Source organism: Theropithecus gelada, chromosome 18, assembly GCF_003255815.1.
Source record: "Theropithecus gelada isolate Dixy chromosome 18, Tgel_1.0, whole genome shotgun sequence".
In the NCBI taxonomy this organism is placed as follows: Eukaryota; Metazoa; Chordata; class Mammalia; order Primates; family Cercopithecidae; genus Theropithecus; species Theropithecus gelada.
Window position 1 is genome coordinate 56,153,918 of NC_037686.1, and position 24,658 is coordinate 56,178,575.

At 44.4% G+C, this 24,658-nt stretch overlaps 1 protein-coding gene across 3 annotated transcripts in view; it reads right to left on the reverse strand.

Annotated features, from left to right (window-relative positions):
* Nucleotides 1-23,642, reverse strand: part of KDSR (3-ketodihydrosphingosine reductase) — a 37,117-nt gene extending 13,475 nt beyond the window's left edge. Inside the window, exons 1-6 of one of the 3 annotated variants that reach the window (XM_025365086.1) lie at nt 22,822-23,345; nt 19,245-19,334; nt 16,244-16,300; nt 12,020-12,085; nt 11,726-11,821; nt 6,209-6,400 (exon numbers count right to left, since the gene is read on the reverse strand). In XM_025365086.1, coding sequence (XP_025220871.1) covers nt 6,209-6,400; nt 11,726-11,821; nt 12,020-12,085; nt 16,244-16,300; nt 19,245-19,334; nt 22,822-22,929 — 609 coding nt within the window. In that variant the 5' untranslated portion in view covers nt 22,930-23,345. Of the gene's footprint in view, nt 1-6,208; nt 6,401-11,725; nt 11,822-12,019; nt 12,086-16,243; nt 16,301-19,244; nt 19,335-21,774; nt 22,122-22,821 lie in introns of those variants that run through there. The other 2 variants (XM_025365087.1, XR_003116636.1) reach the window with 2 other exon arrangements.
* Nucleotides 23,643-24,658: the final 1,016 nt, after the last annotated feature.

Below are 24,658 nucleotides of genomic sequence, written 5' to 3' on the forward strand. Positions count from 1 at the left end.
ATGAAGATGATTCCAGAATGAAGGCAAAGAGATCACCCTAACCTAGACCCGAGAAAACAGCTGGCCCTAAAGTATGGCAAGTCACCTCCTTTGCAGTGTCTTCCGCTCCTGCTGCCCAGGCAGAGGCCCTGAGAGACGTCCAATGAGGAGGGCGGTGTTTTAAAAACAGTCCAGTTCTCTCACACGCACTGCACAACATCCAAGCCCTTTATCAAGGCAATGGGACTGGTCCGCCCCTCCTATCTTCACCAGATTGCACATCTGTTTTCCATTCAGACTGCTTCTGACACTCTTGTGTTAATTTCATCCACAAAATACACTGGGGTCATTAAAATCTGCTGCCCTATCCCCTTCTTGTGCCCCACCCCAAACCCAGTCCAGAACTGTCCCTGAGAAGTCTGCTTATTCCAGAGCTCCCTGTACAATTGGCCTCTGCCCATTAGGAGGTCAAGAGTCACCTCCTCCACTGAACCAACAAGAAGAACCACTGGGTAGAACCTACAAGACAGACCAGCCAAGTACCTCCCCTGTGGACAACCTCAACCTGCATTCACATAGGGAAAGCCCTCCGCCTTATCTGAAACTCTGTGTGGCTCCTCTCAATCTGACACTTGGAGTAGGTTGTTACACTTGTGTGCCTCACCACCTCGCCTGCACACTTTGCGCTTCACACCCCCACTCACACACACAACCCCAACAATTCCAGCAGATTCTTCTGCTGTTGGCCAGGACACACCCTCCCACAGATTGCTCAGCCACAGCCCTGCTGCACACACACTTCTCTCGCCCTGCCAATTAGCAACTCTAAGAGCAATGGTTCATACCATGAAAATCTCTTTGCCATGATTTTTATTTGGTATTGGCTCACTTTTTCATCCCTAGGAACACACCTAAGGGATCTGGAAGCAGAGAGGCAGCTGACAGATCAGCCGCTGCACATCTTCAGGAGGGTACCCTAGGCTGAAAATCAACACCACACTGCCTAATGTGACGGCCTTTAAGAGTAGCCCAGGGGCCGGGCACGGTGGCTCATGCCTATAATCCCAACATTTTGGGAGGCCAAGGCGGGTGGATCACCTGAGGTCAGGAGTTCGAGACCAGCCTGGCCAACATGGTGAAACCCTGTCTTTAGCAAAACTACAAAAATTAGTTGGGTTTGGTGGTGGGTGCCTGTAATCCCAGCTGCTCGGGAGGCTGACGCAGAAGAATTGCTTGAGCCCGGGAGGCGCAGGTTGCAGTGAGTTGAGATCACACCACTGTACTCCAGCCTGGGTGACAAGAGGGAGACTCCATCTCAAAAAAAAAAAAAAGAGTAGCCCAGAGTCTCATCTCATGCAGCCCTTTTCTTCCCTAGTTCCTTCAGTGAAGCAGTTTTGAGGGCTTTAAGGGAAGCTGCAAGGGGAAGGAGAAGCACGCACAGGCCTGCAAGCAGAAGATCCAGGCCAGCCATCCTGGAAAGTGCAGTCATGAAAGTGAGATGTCTTTGTGGGTTCCATTCCAGCGCAATTAGGGCGTGGGACAGCCCATCCACTGGGCATCACCAGGGCATGCAGCTTCACAGCCCAGCCATGCTCATAAATAGCTCTGGACTGGGGCCAGGTAATGAAGCAGATGAGCCAGAAACTCGCTTCCACTTGTTTTTGAGATAGTGACTTAGGAAAACCTCGTCTTCCCCAGCCTTGCCCTCCACTGTGCATAGACCAGAGAAAAACACCACAAAAATTCCAGCAAGTTGTCATTAGGCAGCCCACATCAAGACTGACACTGACTGGCCAGAAACTCACGATTGCGCTGCCCCTCTGCCTTCTCTCTCATGGTAAAGGAGGTGCTGGCTCCAAAGCTAATGGAAGACAGGATTACACAGCAGTGCTTCTCAAAATCAAGGTTATGGCTGCATTGCCAAAGGTTAAAACAGCTTTTCAGAGCAGCTTCCTCATGAGGTAGGAAGACAGTTTGCTGGGCTTGGGAGAAACCAGTCCAATCGCTTCTAGATTGGTATTGTCGCTATGCCATCCAACCAAATGACTCTCCCAGTCTCTGGCTGGACACCTCCAGTGGCTAGTCACCTCACCATTTGCATATTCTTTTATTTATTCATGCAACAACGAGCACGTATTGAATTACTTCTACATGCCAGTATTGTTCTAAGAACAAAGCATAAGGTTAAGATTCTAGTTTCCTGAAAGTCTTGGTCAAATAATTTGCTAAAATCTGAATATACTAAACCACATCTACACCTTCTTTTAATCTACTGAGCTCATAACCCTGTCATAAACAAAAATGAGGGCAGTCTGGCTTTACTTGTTCTTATAAGACAATGCTAGCTCCCTGAGATCACCACTCTCTCTAAGAACAGATGAGCCAGGTCCTCACTGAGTCCCCTGCTGCCTGGTCACTGCTTCTCCTCATCCCTGTTGCCTGACCATTCTCTGTGTCCCTCACTCTGCCCCACGCCCATCCTATTACTTCCTCCCTTCTCTCTGGCCTCAACCTCAAACAGAAAGACAACTGACCACTTGTTCAAAAACCGATTTGTGGGCCGGGTGCAGTGGCTCACACCTGTAATCCCAGCACTTTGGGAGGCCAAGGCGGGCAGATCACCTGAGTGTAAGATCAGCCTGGCCAATATGGTGAAACCCCATCTCTACCAAAAATACAAAAATTAGCCAGGCGTGGTGGTGGGCACCTGGAATCCCACCTACTTAGGAGGCTGAGCCAGGAGAATCGCTTGAACCAGGGAGGCAGAGGTTGCAGTGAACCAAGATCACGCCACCGCACTCCAGCCTGGGTGACAGAGTGAGACTCTGTCTCAAAAAAAAACAAACACACACAGATTTGTTATTAAAATAATCCACACAGGATGTGCTGTTCCCCATTCCATCAAAACAAAGACGGTGGGGGCTGGAAAGATTACGGCTGTGTACACGAAACTCCGGAATTTAAGCTTTAACTTACTTTCAGACCACAGAGGGAAGAGATGGGAGGAGAGGGGCATGATCAGGGTAAGAAAAGCAGAAAAGGGAGCATCAATTTTTTTTTTGTTTTTGGCTTGGTCTCTGCTACCGCATCTTTAGCTATAACACACCTCAGAAGTCTGTTTTCCAAAAGATGAACTTTTAAAATCTTTACATTTCTTCCTAAAAGACTGAGTAAAAAAAGACCAAAAAGTGCCAACGATGCATTCTTTCAAAATTACTCATGGTACCCATCACAATGCCAGGGTCCTACCTTAGTTTGGGGGCAAAGGGAGGTGGACAGAGAGACTTCAAAGTTAATTAAACCCAAAGAATTGTTACAAATATTTAGAGGCCAGACGCAGTGGCTCACACCGCCTATAATCGAAGAACTTTGGGAGGCCAAGGTAGGTGGATCACCTGAGTCCAAGAGTTCAAGACCAGCCCGGGCCACATAGCGAGAACCCATGTCTACAAAAAAATTAAATAAAATAAGTAAAAAATAAACGAACAACAACAAAAAAAAAACCAGCAAGGCATGGTAGGACACACTTGTAGTCCCAGCTACTTGGGAGGCTGAGGTGGGAGGACTGCTTGGGCCCAGGAGGTGGAGGCTACAGTGAGCCAAGATCAAACCACTGCATTCCATTCTGGGCAACAAAGCAAGACTATCTCCAGAAAATAAATAATTAAAAAAAAAAAAAAGTATTTAGAGTTTGAGCAATTACATAAGATTTCATTGACAAAAAACACACCTACCTTGACCAAATTATCCAGGTTTCAAAAAAATGCGACTATAATTACTGTAGGGTCACAGTAATTGGTTTGATGCAAGTTCTACTATGAACAAACTAGATTTTGATGACTGCATTTCTTTTCCCCAGAACCTATTTTTTTATGGGATAAGTTCATTTTATTTTCTTTTTTTAAGTGAGGGCATTTTTAATAGAGTCCAAATAAGGACAGAAGTCATGCAGACTTGAGTGTGCAGACCGGCTACTTGCAGTATGCAAATCACACTTGTCACAGAGATTGGGGGGCTCCGTCTATACCAGCAATCCACTTTCTTTTTCCTCTTTTTTAGCATCTCTGTTCTACTTGAAGTGAAACCAGGCCACCCGATTGTACACTTTGCTCTAAATCAGTGAATGCTGACACAGCTCTGCAAAAAGTCCTAATGGGCAGATTCTTCATCCCGCAAACACCCCTTCACCTACACGGATCCTAAGACCAAAGTAAGGGGCTGAGGCAACCAGCCAGGTGAACCAACTAGCTGGACGCATCATCTGCTGCAAAAGGGCAGCAGACCTGGAGTCAAGGCTTGGATCGTGTTATGATTTCTGTCACTAAGTATGCGACTTTGAGCAACACATTGAATGTACTGAAAATGGGGTTTTCCTCTCATTAGGTGGCATTACAACATCTCCCTCACATATTTTACAAAACTGTGATAAAAATAAAATGGTGGCTGGGTGTGCTGGCTCACACCTGTAATCCCAGCACTTTGGGAGGCTAAAGCCAGAAGATTGTTTGAGCTTAGGCGTTTGAGTTTGAGACCAGCTTTGGCAACACAGTGAGACCCCTTCTCTACAAAAAATTTTAAAAATTAGCCAGGCGTGGTGGTGTGCACCTGTGGTCTTAGCTACTTGGGAGGCTGAGACAGGAGGATCACTTGAGCCAAGGAGCTCAGGGTTACATTGAGCTATGATCGGGCCACTGCACTCCAGCCTGGGTGACAGAGTGAGACGCTGTCTCTAAAAAAATAAAATAAAATAAAAATAAATAAAACAGGTATTCACAAAAGGACTTTTCAAATTTGAAAACTTCAAAAGAAATACCAGTATTCTTTTTTGAAATTTCACAGCCATCAGTCCTATTGGCTAAGCATATTATAACTATCTATTATTAAGAGTATTAGGCCAATTGATAACAACAAAATCTGTGGCTGGTTCCTTTGGTATGAGAATGGCATGGTCTATCAGTCCCTACGTGGCACATAGGGGCTGTCACTGTCCCAGCAACTCATCTGTACTGCAACACTCGTCCCATACCTAACCAATGTGGTGCTCTATCACGCACCATCAAGGTCTCTTATGGGGGTCTTCTAAATAGGGGTCAGCAAACTATGGCCCATGAGCCAGATCTGGCCCTCTGCCTGTTTTTCATAAGTAAAGTTTTATTGGAACACAGTGACAACTGTTCATTTACACATCGTCTACTACCTGCTTTCCTGCTATCACAGCTGACTTAAGTAGCTGTATTAGGCACCATTCAGCCTTTAAAACCTAACATATGTACTGTCTGTTCTTTGGTGAAAGTTTTGTCAACCCCTGATCTAAATCATCAACCAGGATTCCCAAAAGCACACTCTTACTATAAGAGGGTTGGCCACAGTCAATACCCTTCTGGGCTCTTAACATTTTAGGCATCCACTGGAGGTCTTAGCTCACATCCCTTGTGGATAAGAGGGGACGACTGTACAAAGCAATGGGAAGAACTTTACCCTGCCTTTTTCAGCATGTGATTTTTGGGTAGATACGTATGTGATGCTCTCTAAGCATTCCTGTGTGACAATAATGTGGAAGTCGGCTTCATGCAGCTGAGATGCAAAGTTGCGCTCATCATGACAAACGCTATTTTGATGCAAATGCTAACTACATCCTTCTTCCACAAAATGTTCTATTAACTATATAAATAAAAAGCATTCATTTTCCCAACATTTCTTTAAGATATAAAAATATAAATACTGGGAGAGTCAAATTATTGCTTTATTCCAACCCTCCCATTTTACAGATGAGGAAACTGAGCGCAAGTTAAATGACTTGTCTAAAAGCTAAAAATTAGCAGCTGATTCAAGCTCTTCCCTCAAACATGTACTAATTTCATGTGTTATTCAGTCATAAGGACAATCTTTGTTAAAGAAAAATCTCTATAAAATAAAGTATCTGGTTAACCTTACTCACATTCACACAGTATTAGACCAATAACACTATGAAGATATTACTAGTATTTTGCGTATTAAATTAAACAAGCAAAAATCCCATTAACATTTTGCATCTGTTGTAACTATAATCTTCATGCAACGAAAAATGTTAACTGTAAAACTCAGGGTTGAGCCAATTCTCTTTCACTAATGTCAAATCTAAAAATCTCTAATTTAATACAACAGCAAATGTAAAGAAGCTACAAAACTAAAGTGGAATGTATATTGCTGAGCAGAGAGGAATAAATACAAAAACGAATACAACTTTTACCTCCATCTGCAAAGCTTCCGCCAATCCCCTTATGGCAAACTTGGATGCAGAGTAGGCTGTGAAACCGAATAATCCCAACTGTCCTGCCTGGGAGGACACAAACACGATCCTGCCCACCCGGCGCTCCTTCATGGTGGTGATCACGGCCCGGCTGGGGTACACGCTGCCCAGGTAATTGATGCTCATTAACCTCTGCAGGGAACAAAGAGGCCACATGAGGAGTGCATGAGGTCAAAAGCCTCAAGGCTATGCTCATGGAGAATTCAGTCTGCTTTCTGGATTTCAGTTCTTCAATGCATGCTCAACTGACTGGGAAGCTCAACAGGCTTACTGAATGAACGACTGATGACATTTTGCTATAAATGAAATGTGATTTGAGACCTACCATTATTTGAAGGCTCGGGACCTACCATTTGAAGCCTGTGTCAGTCTAGTCTTGCATTCTGTTTTGTTTTGTTTTTGAGACGGAGTCTCGCTCTGTCGCCCAGGCTGGAGTGCAGTGGCCAGATCTCCGCTCACTGCAAGCTCCGCCTCCCGGGTTCGCGCAATTCTCCTGCCTCAGCCTCCCGAGCAGCTGGGACTACAGGCGCCCGCCACCTCGCCCGGCTTATTTTTTTGTATTTTTAGTAGAGACGGGGTTTCACCGTGTTAGCCAGGATGGTCTCGATCTCCTGACCTCGTGATCCACCCGTCTCGGCCTCCCAAAGTGCTGGGATTACAGGCTTGAGCCACCGCGCCCGGCCTAGTCTTGCATTCTGACCATGACAGCAGTTACGTTTTTCCTGAAAACTGGTCAAAGTTAGTTTTCTCCTTATAAAAAGTATACTGCATGTTTGTGGGTAGTACTTTCTGAAAGACCTTTTTAGGAAAGAACTTCCAAGTATTTGTAGCCCTATTGTTTTAAGCAATAAGAAAAGCACAAACAGAGTAGGAGGGTGATTAAAAGTTTTGGTTTCAAGCCTTGGCTCTCCCACTTATTGCCTATTTGATGATGAAAAAGCAAGTCAGACATTCTACTCATTTTCTCAGCTGAAAACAAGGTTAATATGGGTATGACCGCATAGGGCTGTTGCAAGGATTAAAAGAAAAAACACAAGGTAAGCGCTAGCACAGCTCTGGGTCTCAAGAACCACTGGCTCTCCCATTATGATGGGTAAGAGTACTAGTAGTATATTTTCTCCTTAACTTAAGCTTTTAATTTTTATTTTTATTTTTTTGCTTTATTACTATTTTTTACATTTTTGCTTTTTTACTATTTTACCTCTGCCTCCCGGGTTCAAGCAATTCTCCTGCCTCAGCCTCCAGAGCAGCTGGGATTATAAGCACCCACCACTAAGCCTGGCTAATTTTTTGCATTTTTAGTAGAGACAGGGTTTTGCCATGTTGGGCAGGCTGGTCTCGAACTCCTGACCTCAGGTGATCCGCCCACCTCGGCCTCCCAAAGTGTTGGGATTACAGGTGTGAGCCACTGCGCCAGGCCTAGATAATTTTTTTAAATGATGACCAGAAACACTGGAAGTGACAGGAAAAATATCTATGCTATTTAAGTTTAAAAAGCAGAAGCTAGACTGTATGCATGCTGTAACTGTAATTACTTCAAAGGTTAAGTAAAAGTACATATGCTCAGAGACCAAAGAAATACAGAAGATCATAACTGACTGAGTTAGGATGCTGGGATTCTCATTTTTTTCCAAAAATGTGTTTTAATAACGTAATATTGTTTTGATAATAAAAATATTCTAAGCTAAGCACAGTGGCTCATGCCTGTAATCCCAGCACTTTCAGGGGCCAAGGTAGGTGGATTACCTGAGGTCAGGAGTTCAAGACCAGCCTGACCAACTTGGTGAAAACCCGTCTCTACTACAAATACAAAAAAAAAAATTAGCCAGGCGTGGTGGTGGGCACCTGTAATCCCAGCTACTCGGGAGGCTGAGGCAGGAGAATTGCTTGAGCCTGAGAAGTGGAGGTGGCAGTGATCCACGATTGAGCCACTGCGCTCCCGCCTGGGTGACAGAGCGAGACTCCGTCTCCAAAAAAAAAAAAAAAAAAAGTTCTAAAAGAATATTTGGAAAACGATGGCACACTGAACACATGTGTTTACCTCAGCTCCCTTTAGAAACCTCGCTAAAATCTCAGCAAAGAGACTCTTTTTTTAAGGCAAGAACCCACAAGAACAAAGAAAACAGGAATAAAAATAACAGCAATAACCTTTTGGAAGCTGAAGAACAGACTGACGAGGGGTAACTAACTTAGCAGACCACAAAAAACTAAAACCTAAGCGGGGAGTGGAGAAACTAAAAAGCCAGATTCTACCACAGAACCCCAAAAGGCTCCAGCCACAAGAGTCTCTGGGATGGAGGGAAAGGTGGGCCGGCATGGGGCTGAGACAGGAGTAGGGACTAAGAGTCTACTTAATAAGCAATCAGCTAGAAACAGCCCAAATGACCATTGACGATGACTAGCTAAACAGAATGTGGTCAATCCATACAACAGAATATTATCGCCCTATAAAAAGGAATGAAGAACCCATATATGCTACATGTGGGATGAGCCTCAAAAACATGATGCCAAGAGAAAGAGGCCACACATAGAAGGGCACGTATCATGATTCCAATCATACTAAATTACCAGAGACAGAATACAGTTTGGTGGTTGTCAGAGATCGGGTGTGGGGATGAGCAGGGATGGGGAGCAACTGCTTACCAGGTGAGGGCTGCCCTGTGGGTGATGCGTTTGTTTCAGAAGTAGGCGGAGGTGGTGGTGGCACCGCATTGTGAATGCGCTAAATGCCTCTGCACGGCTCACTTTAAAAATGGTTAATTTAATGTTATATGAATTTCACCTCAATTAAAAAAAAGAATGTAGGACAATGAAAAAAAAGGAGTTAGATCTTAGATGCCTTTCCCCTCTCCGCAGGGCAGATCTGTATCCCTCTTCCAGGCTGGCAGGAGACTGCAGGTTCCGTTTCTAGGGAAAGTAGGTCTGGATAAAGAGGTTTAAGAGAAAGTCTGCCTAGACAGTGCACACAAAGACAACACCACTCTCCCCAGCTTTATTGTCACAGGAGGCTGGAAGACACTCCTCAGGGCTTCTGACCAACCCAAGAGAAAAGATTTACAGATAATGACATTGAAACTACGGCCCACAGATATGACCACACAATCACCCTTCCAAAGGATCCATTGTCAAACAGGTCCACAAACAAGCAAAGAAGTCCCAGTCACCTTGTTAGGGCCTGATTCTGAAATGTGAAAACACAGCCAAGGGCCTCCAGACTCCCAGTGAACTCTCTCACACCAAAGACAGAGCCACTGGCCTCTGAGAGAAAGTAAACACACGTACAAAGCAGAGACAATGAAGGACAAAAGAATTCTTAACATCTACAGGGAGGTAAGAGGGGAGATAGCACCAAGAAACCACAAAGAAAAGCATGAAAAGGAAAATTAAGGGAAGAGTATTGGGATTCCCCAAGACCATGCCCAGGCTGATGATTCACTAGAAGGTGTAAGTTCTCAGTAGATGGTCCTGCTCAGGACTAAGACTTATTACAGGGAAAGGATGCAAAGCCAAATCAGCAAAGGGAAAAGATACAGAGAGAAAAGTCCAGAAGAAACCAGGTGCGAGTTCCAACAGTCGTTGCCCAGTGGAGTCACACAGGACGTGCTTAATTCTCACACATGCCAAAGTACTGTGTACAGGCATTTCATTGTATCTATTTATTTATTTTTTGAGACAAAGTCTCGCTCTGTTGCCCAGGCTGGAGTGCAGGGGCATGATCTCAGATCACTGCAACCTCCGTCTCCCAGGTTCAAGCGATTCTCCTGCCTCAGCCTCCCAAGCAGCTGGGACTATAGGTGCACACCACCACGTCCAGCTAATTTTTGTATTTTTAGTAGAGACGGGGTGTCACCATGCTGGCCAGGCTGGTCTCAAACTCCTGACCTCAAATGATCCACCCACCTCGGCCTCTGAAAGTGCTGGGATTACAGGCATGAGCCACCACGCCCAGCGTGTGTACAGGCATTTTACATGCAAGTGAACTTCAATTAAATTAAAAACTGAAAATAATAAAGCAAACATATAACTGAGATAGAATTCATTTGAAATAAAAATCATTTCCTATCATGAGAAAATGCACCAACTGTGAGTGCACTCAACAGGCTGAGTGTCCCTTATCGAAAATGCTTGGAACAAGAAGTGTTTTGGATTCGGGTTTTTTTGGATTTTGGAATATTGTATTGTACTTATTGGTTCAGCATCCCTAATCTGAAAATCTGAAACCCGAAATGCCGTAAGAGGCATTTCCTTTGAGCATTATGTTGGCACTCAAACAGTTTCAGATTTTGAGCTGGGTGTGGGGGCTCACTCCTGTAATCCCAGCGCTTTGGGAGGCCAAGGCAGATGGATCACAAGGTCAGCAGTTCCAGACCAGCCTGGCCAACACGGTGAAACCCTGTCTCTACCAAAAATACAAAAATTAGCTGAGCATGGTGGTGGGTGCTTGTAGTCCCAGCTACTCGGGAGGCTGAGGCATGAGAATTGCTTGAGCCCGAGAGGCAGAGGTTGCAGTGTGCCAAGATTGCACCACTGTACTCCAGCCTCAGTGACAGAGCAAGACTCTGTCTCAAAAAAAAGAAAGAAAAGAAAAAGATTGTTGATGCACTAGCAACTAAAAAACGTTTTCCATTTTTAAAACATTCCAGGCCAGGTGTGGTGGCTCACGCCTGTACTCCCAGCCTTTCGGAGGCCGAGGTGGGCCAATCACTTGAGGTCAGGAGTTTGACACCTGCTGGGCCAACATGGCAAAAACCATCTCTACTAAAATAAAAAAAAATTAGCTAGGTGTGCTGACATGTGCCTGTAATCCCAGCTACTAGGGAGGCTGAGGCAGGAGAATCACTTGAACTTGAGAGGTGGAGGTTGCAGTGAGCGGAGATCATGCCACTGCACTCCAGCCTGGGCAACAGAGTGAGACTCCATCTTGAAAAAAGAAAAAAAAAAAAATTTCAAATCTAATGTTCATTTCTTTGGTGCTGAAATAAATAACCAAGAGAAGTTCCTTGGTAAACCTGATTAAAAATATAAACATCAATAAGACGCAGTATCTTTTTATATTGATTTGAGAACCCTCGTGAGTCTGTTCTTCAACTTTTTTGGTTTCTCCTTGTTAATAATACTGATGTCTGACATGATCCAGCATCTCTCAGGTTACAAAGTACTCTCTTGAAAATATGACCTCAGTGAATTGCTACAGTAATCTGTGTCAGATCAGAAGTTCCATTCCCATTTTTGCTGGTTTTCTCAGCTATAAAATGTCTAAACTCTTAAAGTTCAATGGTCATGACACTGGAACGAAAACCTTGCTCAGCTTCACCTTGTTCAGCCTTCCTCCAGAGTCTTCTAAAGCTTCCATGGACATCTGAATGCTTTCATCTAATTGATTCTTAAAGTTTTTACCCGTGGCTTGCTCTGCTTTTAGTGTATGTGCTACTCCAGTGAGTAAACATTTTTACTTACTTCAAAGGTACTAACTTCAAGATCTTCAAATTTTCCTGACATTGCCATTCCTGCACAATTTACAAGCATGTCCACTGGACCCAGTTTCTCCTGTGCCTAGAAAAATGTAGCAGAGCAGGCATTAAGAAACAGAGAAGAAAAACCACTCAGCAGCAAATCCATGCTGATAAATAAAATTTACAAAACTATTAAACCTATAGAGAAGTTGTGCCCATTCCAAGCCACGTAGCAAAATGGCAAGAACAAATCAAAAGTCAAGCACATTGGTGAATTCCAATTAGCCCAACCTCTTACTTGTTTTATGACATTCTCTACTTGGTTATAGTCTTGAGATACGTCAACCGATATGCAAAGCACCACCTGTGAAAAAAGAAAAAAAGGGATCAAAGTTTTGCAGGTACCAAACTATTTTTTAAAGATATTTTTAAAGAAAAGATAATTCATTGAATACAGAAGGAAGCCAATATTGAATGAACAGATTTCAGTGTTTGCTGATGATGCAATTCGTAGAATCTAATTTTCTTGGCAATTTTTGGAGTTAAAACTCTGAAGAATCTTTTTAAAAATATATAAATGCTCCTCTTGAAACGCCACTAATCTATAGTGACAGAAGGCAGATCAGGGGTTGCCCACAGCCAGGCATGAGGGACGGAAGGAACTGTGAAAGGGCACAGGCCGACCCTGGGGAGTGATGGAAATATTCCATATCAGGGCCTCAGTGCTGATTCCTTCAAAGAGGAATCCTGTCCAAATGATCAAAATTCCTAAGAAAAGGAAACAGCCCTCCCTGCAAATATAACCTGCACATTCTAGTCTAGAGGGGTTGCCCTTGGTTGTAATGTATACCTAGAGTGGATTTTATCCCAACATCCTCAGATAGAAAACATTGTTTTAAAGGTAGTAGTAATTGGCTAGGCATGGTGGCTTACACCTGTAATCCCAGCACCTTGGGAGGCTGAGGCAGGTAGATCATTTGAGGTCAGGAGTTCGAGACCAGCCTGGCCAACATGGTGAAACCCCGCCTCTACTAAGAATACAAAAAATTAGCCTGGCGTGGTGGCGGGCACCTGTAATCCCAGCTACTGGGGAGACTGAGGCAGGAGAATTGCTTGAACCCGGAAGATAGAGGCTGCAGTCAGCCGAGATCATGCCACTGCACACCAGCTTGGGTGACAGAGTGAGACTCTGTCTCAAAGAAAAAAAAAAAAAGGGCAGTAGTAATCATATGATTAATTTTAAAACATGCCTTTTCATACAGTATTAGACCAGTTACTATAAATAAAATCTATGCCACAGACAAGTGAAATTTCAAAACAAAAAAATGTTAACAAGTCACACACACACACACACACACAAAGGTCCCTAGAAGCCTGGCAGGGCGTAAGAAGGATCAAGCTCATTCTCGCCTGCCCCAGCCTTATCTCCATCTCCCTTCCTTGATGTGAAAGATAAGTTTCCCACCTGACCTAAAGCCCTTTGGCAGATGAAGAGGTAGAAGGTGGCATGATGAGGAAGCCCAGAGCAGAGACAGTGTTGGCAGCAGGCGAGACAGGCCTAGGCCCTGAACACTAACTCCTGGCTTCACACCATACTCCTTCCTCTATCAGATATTACAGGAATACGGGAAAAAATGGGGCAATTTACAGAGCTGCTGTTTTTCCAACACTTGTGGGCTTCAGAGAAGGGGGGTAAAGACCACAGTCCTAGAGGAAAAACTCACGTGTGCAGAAGATGTACACAAGGATTTTTACCTGCAGCACAGACTGCAATTGCAAAGATAAAAATACAAAATAAAATAAAAAGAATGGAAACAGCTCAATAGGAAGGAACTGATGGAACAAGCTCTGGTGTACTTCAATCCTAGGCAGGAGCAATTTAAGGCAAATTTACTTAACGCACGTGGAAAGATCTCTAACACTCTGGAGGGGAAAAAGTCAATGAACACCACAGTGAAATACTATTTAAAACTCATCAGAAAGGCAAAAAGTAAAAAGTCTGTCAATACCTAGTATTGGCAGGGATGTGGCACAACAGGAACCACAGTCCTACTTGTGGGAGCTTAACCACTTTGGTGAGGTTGAACAACTGCATACACTACAGCTCTGCAATTCCTTTTCTGGGTATGTACCATTCTTGCACGTGTGCACAAAGAGAATAGTGAAAGCTTTTCTAATAGTAAAAAACAAAACAAACTAACAAAAATACTGGGAACCACCTAAATATCCACCAGTTGCTGAACTGATGAACAAAATGTGGTCTATACATACAATGGAATACTATATAGTAGTAAAAAAAAAATGAACTCCAACTTTATACAGCAACATAAATGAATTTTTCAAATTTTATTTATATATATATATAAAAAATTTTTTTTTTTTTGAGATGGAGTCTCCTTCTGTCACCCAAGGGGTACAGTGCTGCGATCTTTGCTCACCTCAAGCTTTGCCTCCCAGATTTAAGCGATTCTCCTGCCTCAGCCTCCCTCCTGAGTAGCTGGGATTACAGGCGCAGCTAATTTTTTATATTTTTAGTAGAGACACAGTTTCACCACATTGTCCAGGCTGATCTCAAAGACCTGATCTCAAGTGATCTGCCCGTCTCAGCCTCCCAAAATGTTGAGATTACAAGCATGAGCCACTGCGCCTGGCCTTAAAAATAGTATTGAGTGGTCCGGGCATGGTGGCTCACGCCTGTAAGCCCAGCACTTTCGGAGGCTAAGGCGGGCGGATCACAAGGTTGGGAGTTCGAGACCAGCCTGACCAACATGGTAAAACCCTGTCTCTACTAAAAATACAAAAATTAGCCAGGCGTAGTGGTGCACACCTGTAATCCCAGCTACTCAGGAAGCTAAGGCTTGAACCCGGGAGGCAGAGGTTGCAGTGAGCTGCGATCATGCCACTGCACTCCAGCCTGGGCAACAAGAGCAAGACTCCATTTCAAAATAAATAAATAATATTGAGTGAAGAAATCAAGTTGCATAAGAAGCATAAAGAATGAAGTTATACAAATTTATAGAGAAAGAAAGTAGATGAGTGACTGCCTAGCTGAGAGGAAGCTGGGAGGAAATGGCAAGTGACTGCTAATACAGACGGAGATTCTTCATGGGGTGAGGAAAACGTTCCAAAATTGATTCTGGTGATAGTTGCGCAACTCTAGGAATATATTAAAAATCATTGAATCATATACTTTAAATGGGTCAACTGTATGGTATGTAAATTGTATTTCATAAAGCTGCTAAAAAATAAGAATGATATAATAAAAGAAGTAGAACTAAATATATTGGCCAGGCACGGTGGCTCACACCTATAATCTCAGCACTTTGGGAGGTCAAGGAAGGCAGATCACCTGAGGTTGGGAGTTCAATACTAGCCTGACAAACATGGTAAAACCCCATCTCTAGTAAAAATACAAAAAAAAAATTAGCCAGGCATGGTGACATGCACCTGTAATCCCAGCTACTCGGGAGGCTGAGGCAGGAGAATCTCTTGAACCCAAGAGGTGGAGGTTGCAGTGAGCCAAGATGGCACCACTGCACTCCAGCCTGGGTGACAGAGAGAGACTCCATCTCAGGAAAAAAAAAAAACAAAAAAAAAGAACTAAAGAATATATTATTATGTAGAGTCATGTGCATATATGGTAAAATTAAAAAGAAAAAGAGGCAGGGCACAGTGGCTCAATCCTATAATCCCAGCACTTTGGGAGGCAGAGGTAGGCAGATCGCTTGAGCCCAGGAGTTAAAGACCAGCCTGGGCAACATGGTGAAAACCCCATCTCTACCAAAAATACAAAAATTAGCCATGCATGATGGCACGTGCCTATAATCCCAGCTACTAGGGAGGCTGAGGTGGGAGGATTGCTTGAGTCCAGGAGGTGGAGGCTGCAGTGAGCTGAGATCGCACACCTGCACTCCAGCCTGGATGACAGTGAGACACTGTCTCAAAAAAAAAAAAAAAGAAAAAAAAAAACAAAGAAAGCATCAACGCAAAAAATTGCGTTGGCGTTTGTCCCTCCAGGAATGAGAAAAGAGGGACAAGGCTGCTGTGGGGCATAGAGGTGGCTTCAGAGACCCTGATCATTTCTACTTCTTAGGCTGGGTGATGGCCGTGTGATTATTAATTTTGTTATTACGTTTTATACTGAAATATAAACATCATTGTATTCATCAAAAATTCCATAACCAAATAAATTTTAAATATTCCTTTCTTCTTAAGCATTTGTCTAAAGTTCATTTAAATAAATAATTAAAATGAAATTATTTGCCAGTAAAACATTCTGTTATTTGACCATTTGTAGATATGAATGTGTGAGGGAGTCTATCCATTTTGTGTGTGTGTGTGATATTCTGAGTTACTAGACAATTCAAACAATTCCACCTTTTAAAAAACAGTACAATATATTTTTAATTGGGAAAATCATATATGCTTTCAATTAGCTATTCACAATTGAAGTAACCCTGTTTTTCCTTTATACAACTGTGCTGAGTTATACAGAAAATGCATTCTGAAGACAGAGATTTACCTGTTTATCATTAATAGAGTGCATTTCAATTTCTTTCTTTGCCTGCAGCAGCTTATCCTGAAAGCAATACAGAACAATTAGTCCTGGTGATTATCTATATGCATGCCTGTTTATTGTCAAGGAGAGAAAACAAGCAATTATTTCTATGTGTATGTATTAAATTCCAGAAAACACACTAAACAGTATCTACATTGCATAGACAGACTGGGCCACAGCCTATAAAAGAAAGAAGATGTGAAGTATGCTAAGCTATGAATAAGTGATAATAAGTTTGAAAATTAATTACAGAGAATAATAGAAAAACTGATAAACCTCAAAACCCCTGTTAACAGTACTCATTGCTGAGGCCGACTCTACAGTTCTAATAAATGTCTTATTATTTAGTTGTGATATAAGAAAAGAACAACTCTATTAATATGCAGTGCTCCCCAAAGTTGAGGGTATGTGTGACTCCCTGTCAACAGTGCTTTTTGTCCAATATTTTCTTCTATTATAAAACCAAACAGAGTAAGAATCACTTTCTGGATAGACTGGGGAAACTAGGCCTGGCTACTATAAAATACTCTTAAGCAAGGTTACCCGTGTAATTGTGTAATTCTTCCAAGGTCCTAATTTTGTTTGTTTTACTTAATCACAAGAAAACAGGTATCAGATTATAGTTTCTTCATTTGCTGTAAAAAGTAACTTAAATAATATCATGCAATAGAGAGGAACCAAAGTGTAAGCGAAATCTTCCAAAAGGTAATGCAGGGTTTCTAAACCTGAATATGTCTATAATGAAATAATATTGTCCTACGACTAAAGATACATACAGCTTGACTTTGCAAAGACTGGAATTAAAAGTTACATTAGAAAAGAAAGAATTTTTCAGCCAGGCATGGTGGCTTACCCCTGTAATCCCAGCACTTTGGGAGGCCAAGGTGAGTGGATCACCTGAGCTCAGGAGTTTGAGACCAGCCTGGGCAACAGAGCGAAGCCCCGTCTCTACCAAAAATACAAAAACTTAGCCAAGCGTGGTGGCGAGCACCTGTGGTCCCCGATACTCAAGAGGGTGAAGTGAGAGGATTGCTTGAGCCTGGGAGGCAGAGGTTGCAGTAAGCCGAGATTGTGCTACTGCACTCCAGCCTGGGCGACAGAGTGAGACCAGGTACAGTGGCTCATGCCTGTAATCCCAACACTTTGGGAGGCCGAGGCAGGTGGATCACTTAAGGTAAGGAGTTTGAGACCAGCCTGGCCAACGTGGTAAAACCCCGTCTCTACTAAAAAAAGAAAAAATACATATATATATACACACACACACACACACACACAAATTAGCCAGGTGTGCTCACACACACCTGTAATCCCAGGTGTTCTAGAGGCAGAGGGTACAGTGAGCCAAGATCGCGCCACTGGACTCCAGCCTGGGTTACAGAGCGAAACCGTGACTCAAAAAAAAAAAAGAATGAATTACTCAACACCACAGGTTCTTCATTCAGCTCATTCATTTCTAGCAATGCAAAGGCCCCATGTGAGCTCCTGAGGGCCTGAAATGCTGGCCTTCTCTGCCTCCACTTTTATTTACTTGCATCAAAACTGGTGTTTAAAACTCACAAAATGCCATTTCATTAAATTTGTGTTTTCATTTATGTAAAGTGGCTTCAATGCCAAAGCAAATTCATTGTTAGAAAAGTCAAGCTATAAATATAAGGTAGCTAATTTTGCCGTTCTTGGTTTGTAAAAGAAATTACAGACGTCCAGGCCAGGCGTAGTGGCTCACACCTGTAATCCCACCACTTTGGGAGGCCGAGGCAGGCGGATCACAAGGTCAGGAGTTCGAGACCAGTCTGGCCAATATGGTGAAACCCTGTCTCTACTAAAAATGTAAAAATTAGCCAGGTGTGGTGGTGTGCGCCTATAGTCCAAGCTACTCAGGAGGCTGAGGCAGGAGAATCACTTGAACCTAGGAGGCAGAGGTTGCGGTGAGCCGAGATCATGCCACTGCACTCCAGCCTGGACAACAGAGTGACATGCTGTCTCAAAAAAAAAAAAAAAAAAAAGAAAGAAAGAAATAATAGAGGTCCAAGCCTAAGTCTGCGACATTATTTAAATTTCCCCCCAAGGCCCTTCCTGGCCTGCCATTCTTACTGGGTCCTGTCCAGCCCTCCACCCACTTGAGCAGTTACCATACTATCACCCTCCTTGCACATGGGTGAGTCCAAGATCCCCACAGAAGTATGCCATGCTGACATTCCCAGGCTCTCCATCATTCCTCCCTTCATTTCTTCATTCAACAAACATGTCTGAGCATGTGCTATGTGCCAAGCACTATGCCAGGCATAGAATTGCAGCAGCGGACGAGCCAGCTCTGAGGTCACTTTCCTCCAGTACCCATATGGGGAGCAAGAGGACGTCATGACAGTTCACGTGCACACAGTGTCACTGCTTTGTGGTCTAAAAACAACTTTGGCAAGACAGAAACAAGCCCTGACAAAAAATAAAAACAGATTCTGTGTTGACTTGATACAGAAAAACACATTTTGCTAAACTTCTAGGGAGGGACGAGGTTCCTCTTTGGTGTCTAGATTTCACTAAAGATATCTATCATGTCTTAAGCAAATCATAGGGAAAAATTATAGAGAAACACCTACACACCTTCAGATATCAGCTCTAGAATCACTGCTTCCAGCACTTTAGGCCTGGCTGAGGGGCCCTCCCTGGCTTCCTATGGCCAGGTGTGCTCCTTAAACTAGACCTTGGCCTCTCCCACCTCAGGATCTGCAGTATCTATGACGTTGTCGCCTAATATGCCAATGGTACTAAATAAATACTTGTGGGGCCGACCTGATTTCAATAGAGAAGTGTTTGGCCTAAATACAAGAGAGAATCAGTAGTTCAAGAAACACATCTGACACCAAGGAAGAAGCGCTTTCTAGGTGAATGCTAAGACGTTTAGCACAGCCTCTTTGACTAATTTCGAGTTGAAGAAGTCAGTCAGTAATAATGAATCTAGAAGCCTCACCTCATTTCGTGCAACCAGAGTTATAAAGGCTCCTTGTTTATAGCACTCAATGGCAATGCACTTCCCGATGCCACTGGAACCTCCTGTAACCTAAAACAAAATCATAAAATATTCTTAGCACTTGAAATCTCCCCTCTGTAGGAAGTTTTTTTTATAAAAAACAACTATGACAGGCTCTTGAAATGAATCTACAAGAACTAAATGGTTAGCTGTTGTAACTTCTTCATCCCAAACTTAATGACTGGAGTAAGTGTAAGCATGAAAGATACTATCACAAGGCCTGCTGCTCCGACTGTTTTCTTATTGAACCATAAATTGCACACCTATAATATTTTTCTGAGTTCACTGGTGGAAAAGTGTCCTATAAATCTAGCTCATAAATAATATATTAGTCTGCCTCTGATTCCAAATCCAAATGACTCTTATTTCCTTAATGCACCTTTATGCAAGATTAGCTCTACAACAGATGAAAAGAATGGCCACCTGCATATATATTTGAAATGACTGCTTAGTATAAAAGTAATATACAATCACAAGGAAACTCTGAAAAGTAAAGCTCTTCTTGCCCTATTGTACCCCTGTCTACAGTTCAGCTATACTGGCTGTCTTTCAATTCCATGCACCCTCCAACCACAGTATCTTTGCATATCCTACTTCCCTTGCAAAAAATGCTCTTCTCCCCACTTCATCTGACACCTACTCGCCCATCAAATCTCAGCTCGAATATCACTTCCTCAGGAAAGGCTTCACTGTCTCCCCTGCCCCCACACTGACACACTTTTCAGCACTATGTTTCTTCTTTATGACATGCACATAATAAACAGCGCTAGATTTGTGTGATTATCTGATTCCAACCATCTCTCCTATCACCTACCCATAAACTCCATTAAAAACACCAATGCTTTTCCAGTTCCCCACTATATTCCTAGCACTTAGCATGGGGAGGGCTCAATATATATTACATATTTCACTGAATAAGTGAACAATGCAACATTATCTGTCTTCCTTTCTTTTTTTTTTTTTTTTTTTTTTTTTGAGAGAGTCTTGTTCAGTCACCCAGGTTGGAGTGCAGTGGCGCAATCTTGGCTCACTGCAACCTCCGCCTCCCGGGTTCAAGCGATTCTCCTGCCTCAGACACCCAAGTAGCAGGGATTACAGGCGTGCGCCACCACACCCAACTAATTTTTGTATTTTTAGTAGAGATGGGGTTTCATCATGTTGGCCAGGCTGGTCTCAAACTCCTGACCTCAAGTTATCCACTCTCCTTGACCTCCCAAAGTGCTGGGATTATAGGAGTGAGCCATCGCACCCAGTCATATCGTTCTAGTCACTGTCCCATGCAAATTACATAATATTGCATAGTATTGCGTCCTGTTTTTTAAAAATTATAACCTATTATGTCAAAAAACGAAAAGGTTTCACAATATTGCATCAAATAGCTAAATCAAAACTTAAACATTTCCCTATAATCAGACATTTAGATTATTCCTAGTATTCACTGTTATACATAAATCATGCTGGGAGGAAAATCTCTGACTCCATGTCAGGATTTTAACATCATTGGGAAGTGTCTCCCATGCAAATGCACCTATCTCTATGGGACTCATAGGCATCCCTTACTTCTTTTTAGCTTCAACCTGTCATCACTTAAGAGATTTACTTGGTGGATAATCAGCCAGTTATCAGCAGCAGATTACTGTAAAAATATAGCTGTTGTTGGCCGGGTGCAGTGGCTCGCGCCTGTAATCCCAGCACTTTGGCAGACTGAGGCGGGTGATTTTCTGCTTTTTTCCTGCAATTTTACTACTGTAACTAGATAGATAACACTACTATATAAAATTGTTCTAAAAATGAAACAATTGTTATAAGTTTGTTCTTAATTATGTACAGTCTAACCATCAGCCCCCTCTCCCAACAATACCGCCCAGTCAACTCCTAACAAATCTCAAGAACAATAATTACACTTTTCACTCTTCTTATGACATTAAAAAAGAAGACAGATGGTGACACCATGCCAATTATTCATGTCATTCTCACATTATTTAAAGTCTGAAATAATAATCCTGCATATTAAAGCAGGATGGTAAAAATAAGAAATTCTTCTTGGTCCACCTGAACAGACACAGCATTTATTATTTCACCTACGACCTGCCGCAGGATGGGGTTGGAAGGACTGGAGCCAAGGCTCAGTGAAACTGTCTTACAAAGAAGGAATTCCAATTTTCATTCTGCGTTTAACTTTACTTTTTGCAAAGTTATGCTCTATAAACACAAGCTCTGAAAGGATCCAACGTTCAAAGCCATGCTTTTGAGGCAGCAGTTCTCTTGCGGATGTAAAACTTTCAGAATTTAGTGTGTCAAGTTTTGCCTTTCTCCTTATTTGTTTTTTGTAATGAATCCACACTCTTTCCCCCATTAGGAACAGGAGGTGTTGGAAAAAGCTAATAGCTTTACAAAGGAGAAATTAAAGAGATACATTTTCGCATTCACAAACCCTTCTACAGATTTAAAGCACACTAAGAGAAATGACCACCTTATCTTACACCAGCTCAGCAGGGAGGCTCCGATCTCCGGTGCAGAGATAGGACAGGAAGAGGTGTGCGGCCAGCTTTGTAATCAACCCTCCTTATTCCTAACTCCCCGATTCACTAGGCCTCGGGATTGGGAGATCCAAACAAGAAAGCTGGTGAGAAAGCCACTGCAAACGGGGAAGTGCTGGGCGCAGGTAACGAGGCATTCTCTCTGTTTAAGAAAGGTGCCACATTTGTACAACAGGGATCGCTGAATATGCGAGCTTCCGCCAAGAAACAAAAGACACCCATCCACCTCTCCTTCATTCTTCGCACACTAGCCCTGTCATTTAGCTCATCCTTCCCACTAGGAAACAGCAAAGGATTGCATTGGAGCAGCAATCAGCAGATGCCACGCTGAGCTCAGAGACAAGCAGTGTAGACGGGACAGGCGTCCCAATACCGCTAAGCCACCACCGCCAGCCCGCTGGGTTCTGAGCAGTTTCCCCAGGTGAGTCACTTCCTGGAATCCTCTGGCAGCGGCTCTTCCAGTCACTCGCACAGGCCATCTTCCAGTTCCGAGCTGCCTCGGCGGGTCCCGGTGGCTGGGACCCCACCTCCCCGCTGTTTGCCCCCGCCCGGGACCGTGCGCCGCACCCTGCGCACCACCGACCCCTGTGTTTTGGCAAAGTTTCTCAGCCTCTCTGTGCCTCAGTTGACTCATCGGAAAAACTGAGGACAAAACATCCACATCCCAGGGATGTTGCGTGGATTCACGAGCAGCCACCGAACCCCTGGGCCCCGGGAACCCTGCGGCTGGCGCGGTCCCCAGTCGCACGCTCTCCCGCCCTAGGAGGAGCCCGAGGCAGTGGAGGGCGGGTCCGCGAGGCCGGGTGCCGGGGCCGGGGCGAAAGCGCCGGGGTGGACGGCGGCAGGTGACCTTCCCCATTTGGCCATGCCTTCCTGGGGACCGCGGCCTGGAAAAAGGGACGCAGGCGGCGCGGCCTGGGCGGCAGAAAGGCCGCGCGGGCGGGGAGGTCGGGGCGCAGCAACAGGAGGCCACTCACCACCACATGCGCCCCGGGCAGGGCGAGGGGCTTGGGGCTGATGAGCGGAGACACCATGTAGAGCAGCAGCACGAAGGCCACGAGAAAGGCGGCAGCCAGCAGCAGCATCGCTCCGCGGGGCCCGGGGCCCGGAGCGGCCGGGCGGGGGGCGCCAGGCGGGGCGCGCAGGGCTGGACGGCGGCGAAGCGAGAATCACGCGCGGTGGGCGGGCGACTGAAGTGTTTGGGTTTGCGGGCCGGGGCGGGCCGCTGCGGAGGGGAAGAGGAGGAGCCGGCGCGGGCACCACCCAGGCGGGGCGGTGCTTCCAGGGGATGCGTAGGCTGCCCCCGCGGCCACCTCCGGAATCGCCTCTGGGGGGTCGCCGGGTGTCTCCCACCACCACCCCTCGGGACAGGGCCAACAGTCCGCAGCCTCTCCCGTGGAAACCGGGCCTGCCGTCCCTGAGCGCTGCGAGCGGGCTCTGGGCATCGCCTAATGCGAGCGCTCCGGGAAAGGCTGCGAAGACTGACTCTTCGGGGGCTCGAGTGGCTTCTTAGGACCCCGCAGGGCGGGGTTTCCAGGCCTGCCACGGCCTCCAGTGTGGGCGTGAGGAGCGCTCCTCCCCGGAGTTCCGCCCTCGGCTTGGGACCACCCGCCGGGATGCTCGGAGGCCCTGGGGCATCGGAAAGGGCGGCTGGAGGCTCCCGGAGCCGGATCAGCCTGGGAGCCCGGCGACTACGCTCTGAAATCCTGGGCTCCATTCCGTATTTTCTTGGCGTTCTTAGAAGATGGTCACAGCCCACTTTCGCTTTTCAGAGGACCTGAAAGCCTTAACTGGGAGTTCTGAGAAATCACCAAAGTAATTCAATTTCATTGAGTTCAGAGTTCATCTTTACCAAGCAGGTTCAAAACAAATAAACAACAAACGCAAACAACTCAGCTTTATTAAGGTCTCATTCACATACTATACCATACAATTCCCGATTTAAAGTGCATAATAGGCCCGGCGAGGTAGCTCAGGCCTGTAATCACCGCCCTTTGGGAGGCCAAGGTGGGCGGATCACTTAAGATCAGGAGTTCGAGACCAGCCTGGCCAACATGGTGAAACCCCGTCTCTACTAAAAATACAAAAATTAGCTGGGCATGGTGGCATACGCTTGTAATCCCAACTACCTGGGAGGCTGAGGCAGGAGAATCGCTTGAACCCGGGAGGCAGAGATTGCAGTGAGATCGTGCCACTGCACTCCAGTTTGGGCGACAGAGCAAGACTCCGTCTCAAAAAACAAAAAATAAAAATAAAGCTCATAATAAATTGTTTTTAATATAGTCACAGTTGTGGACCCATCACTACCATAAATTTTAGAACATTTTTGTCACAACCCCCCAAAATCCTATACTCATTAGCAGTTACCACCCATTTCCTCCCAAGCCCTGCCCAAGCCTAAGCAATCCCTCATCCTTTCTGTCTCTATAAACTTGTCTATTCAGGAGATTTCACATAAATGGAATCTCATAATGTGTAGCCATTTTCATCTTATCTTTCACTAACTGTAATGTTTTTAAGGTCCATCCATGATATGAACTACATGTTAATACTTCATTTCTTTTTATTGCCAAATAATACCCCATTGTATGACTATACCACATTTTAACTTTCCACTCATCAATTGAGGAATATTTAGGTTGTTTACACTTTTTGACTATTAGAATTATGCTAACTGTAAATATTCATTTACAGGTTTTTGTGTGGGCATATGTTCCATTTCTCTTGGGTATATGCCTAGGAGGGGAATTGCTACATCTTATGGCAACTCTATGTTTAACTATTTGAGGAACTGCCAGAATGTTTTCCAAAGTG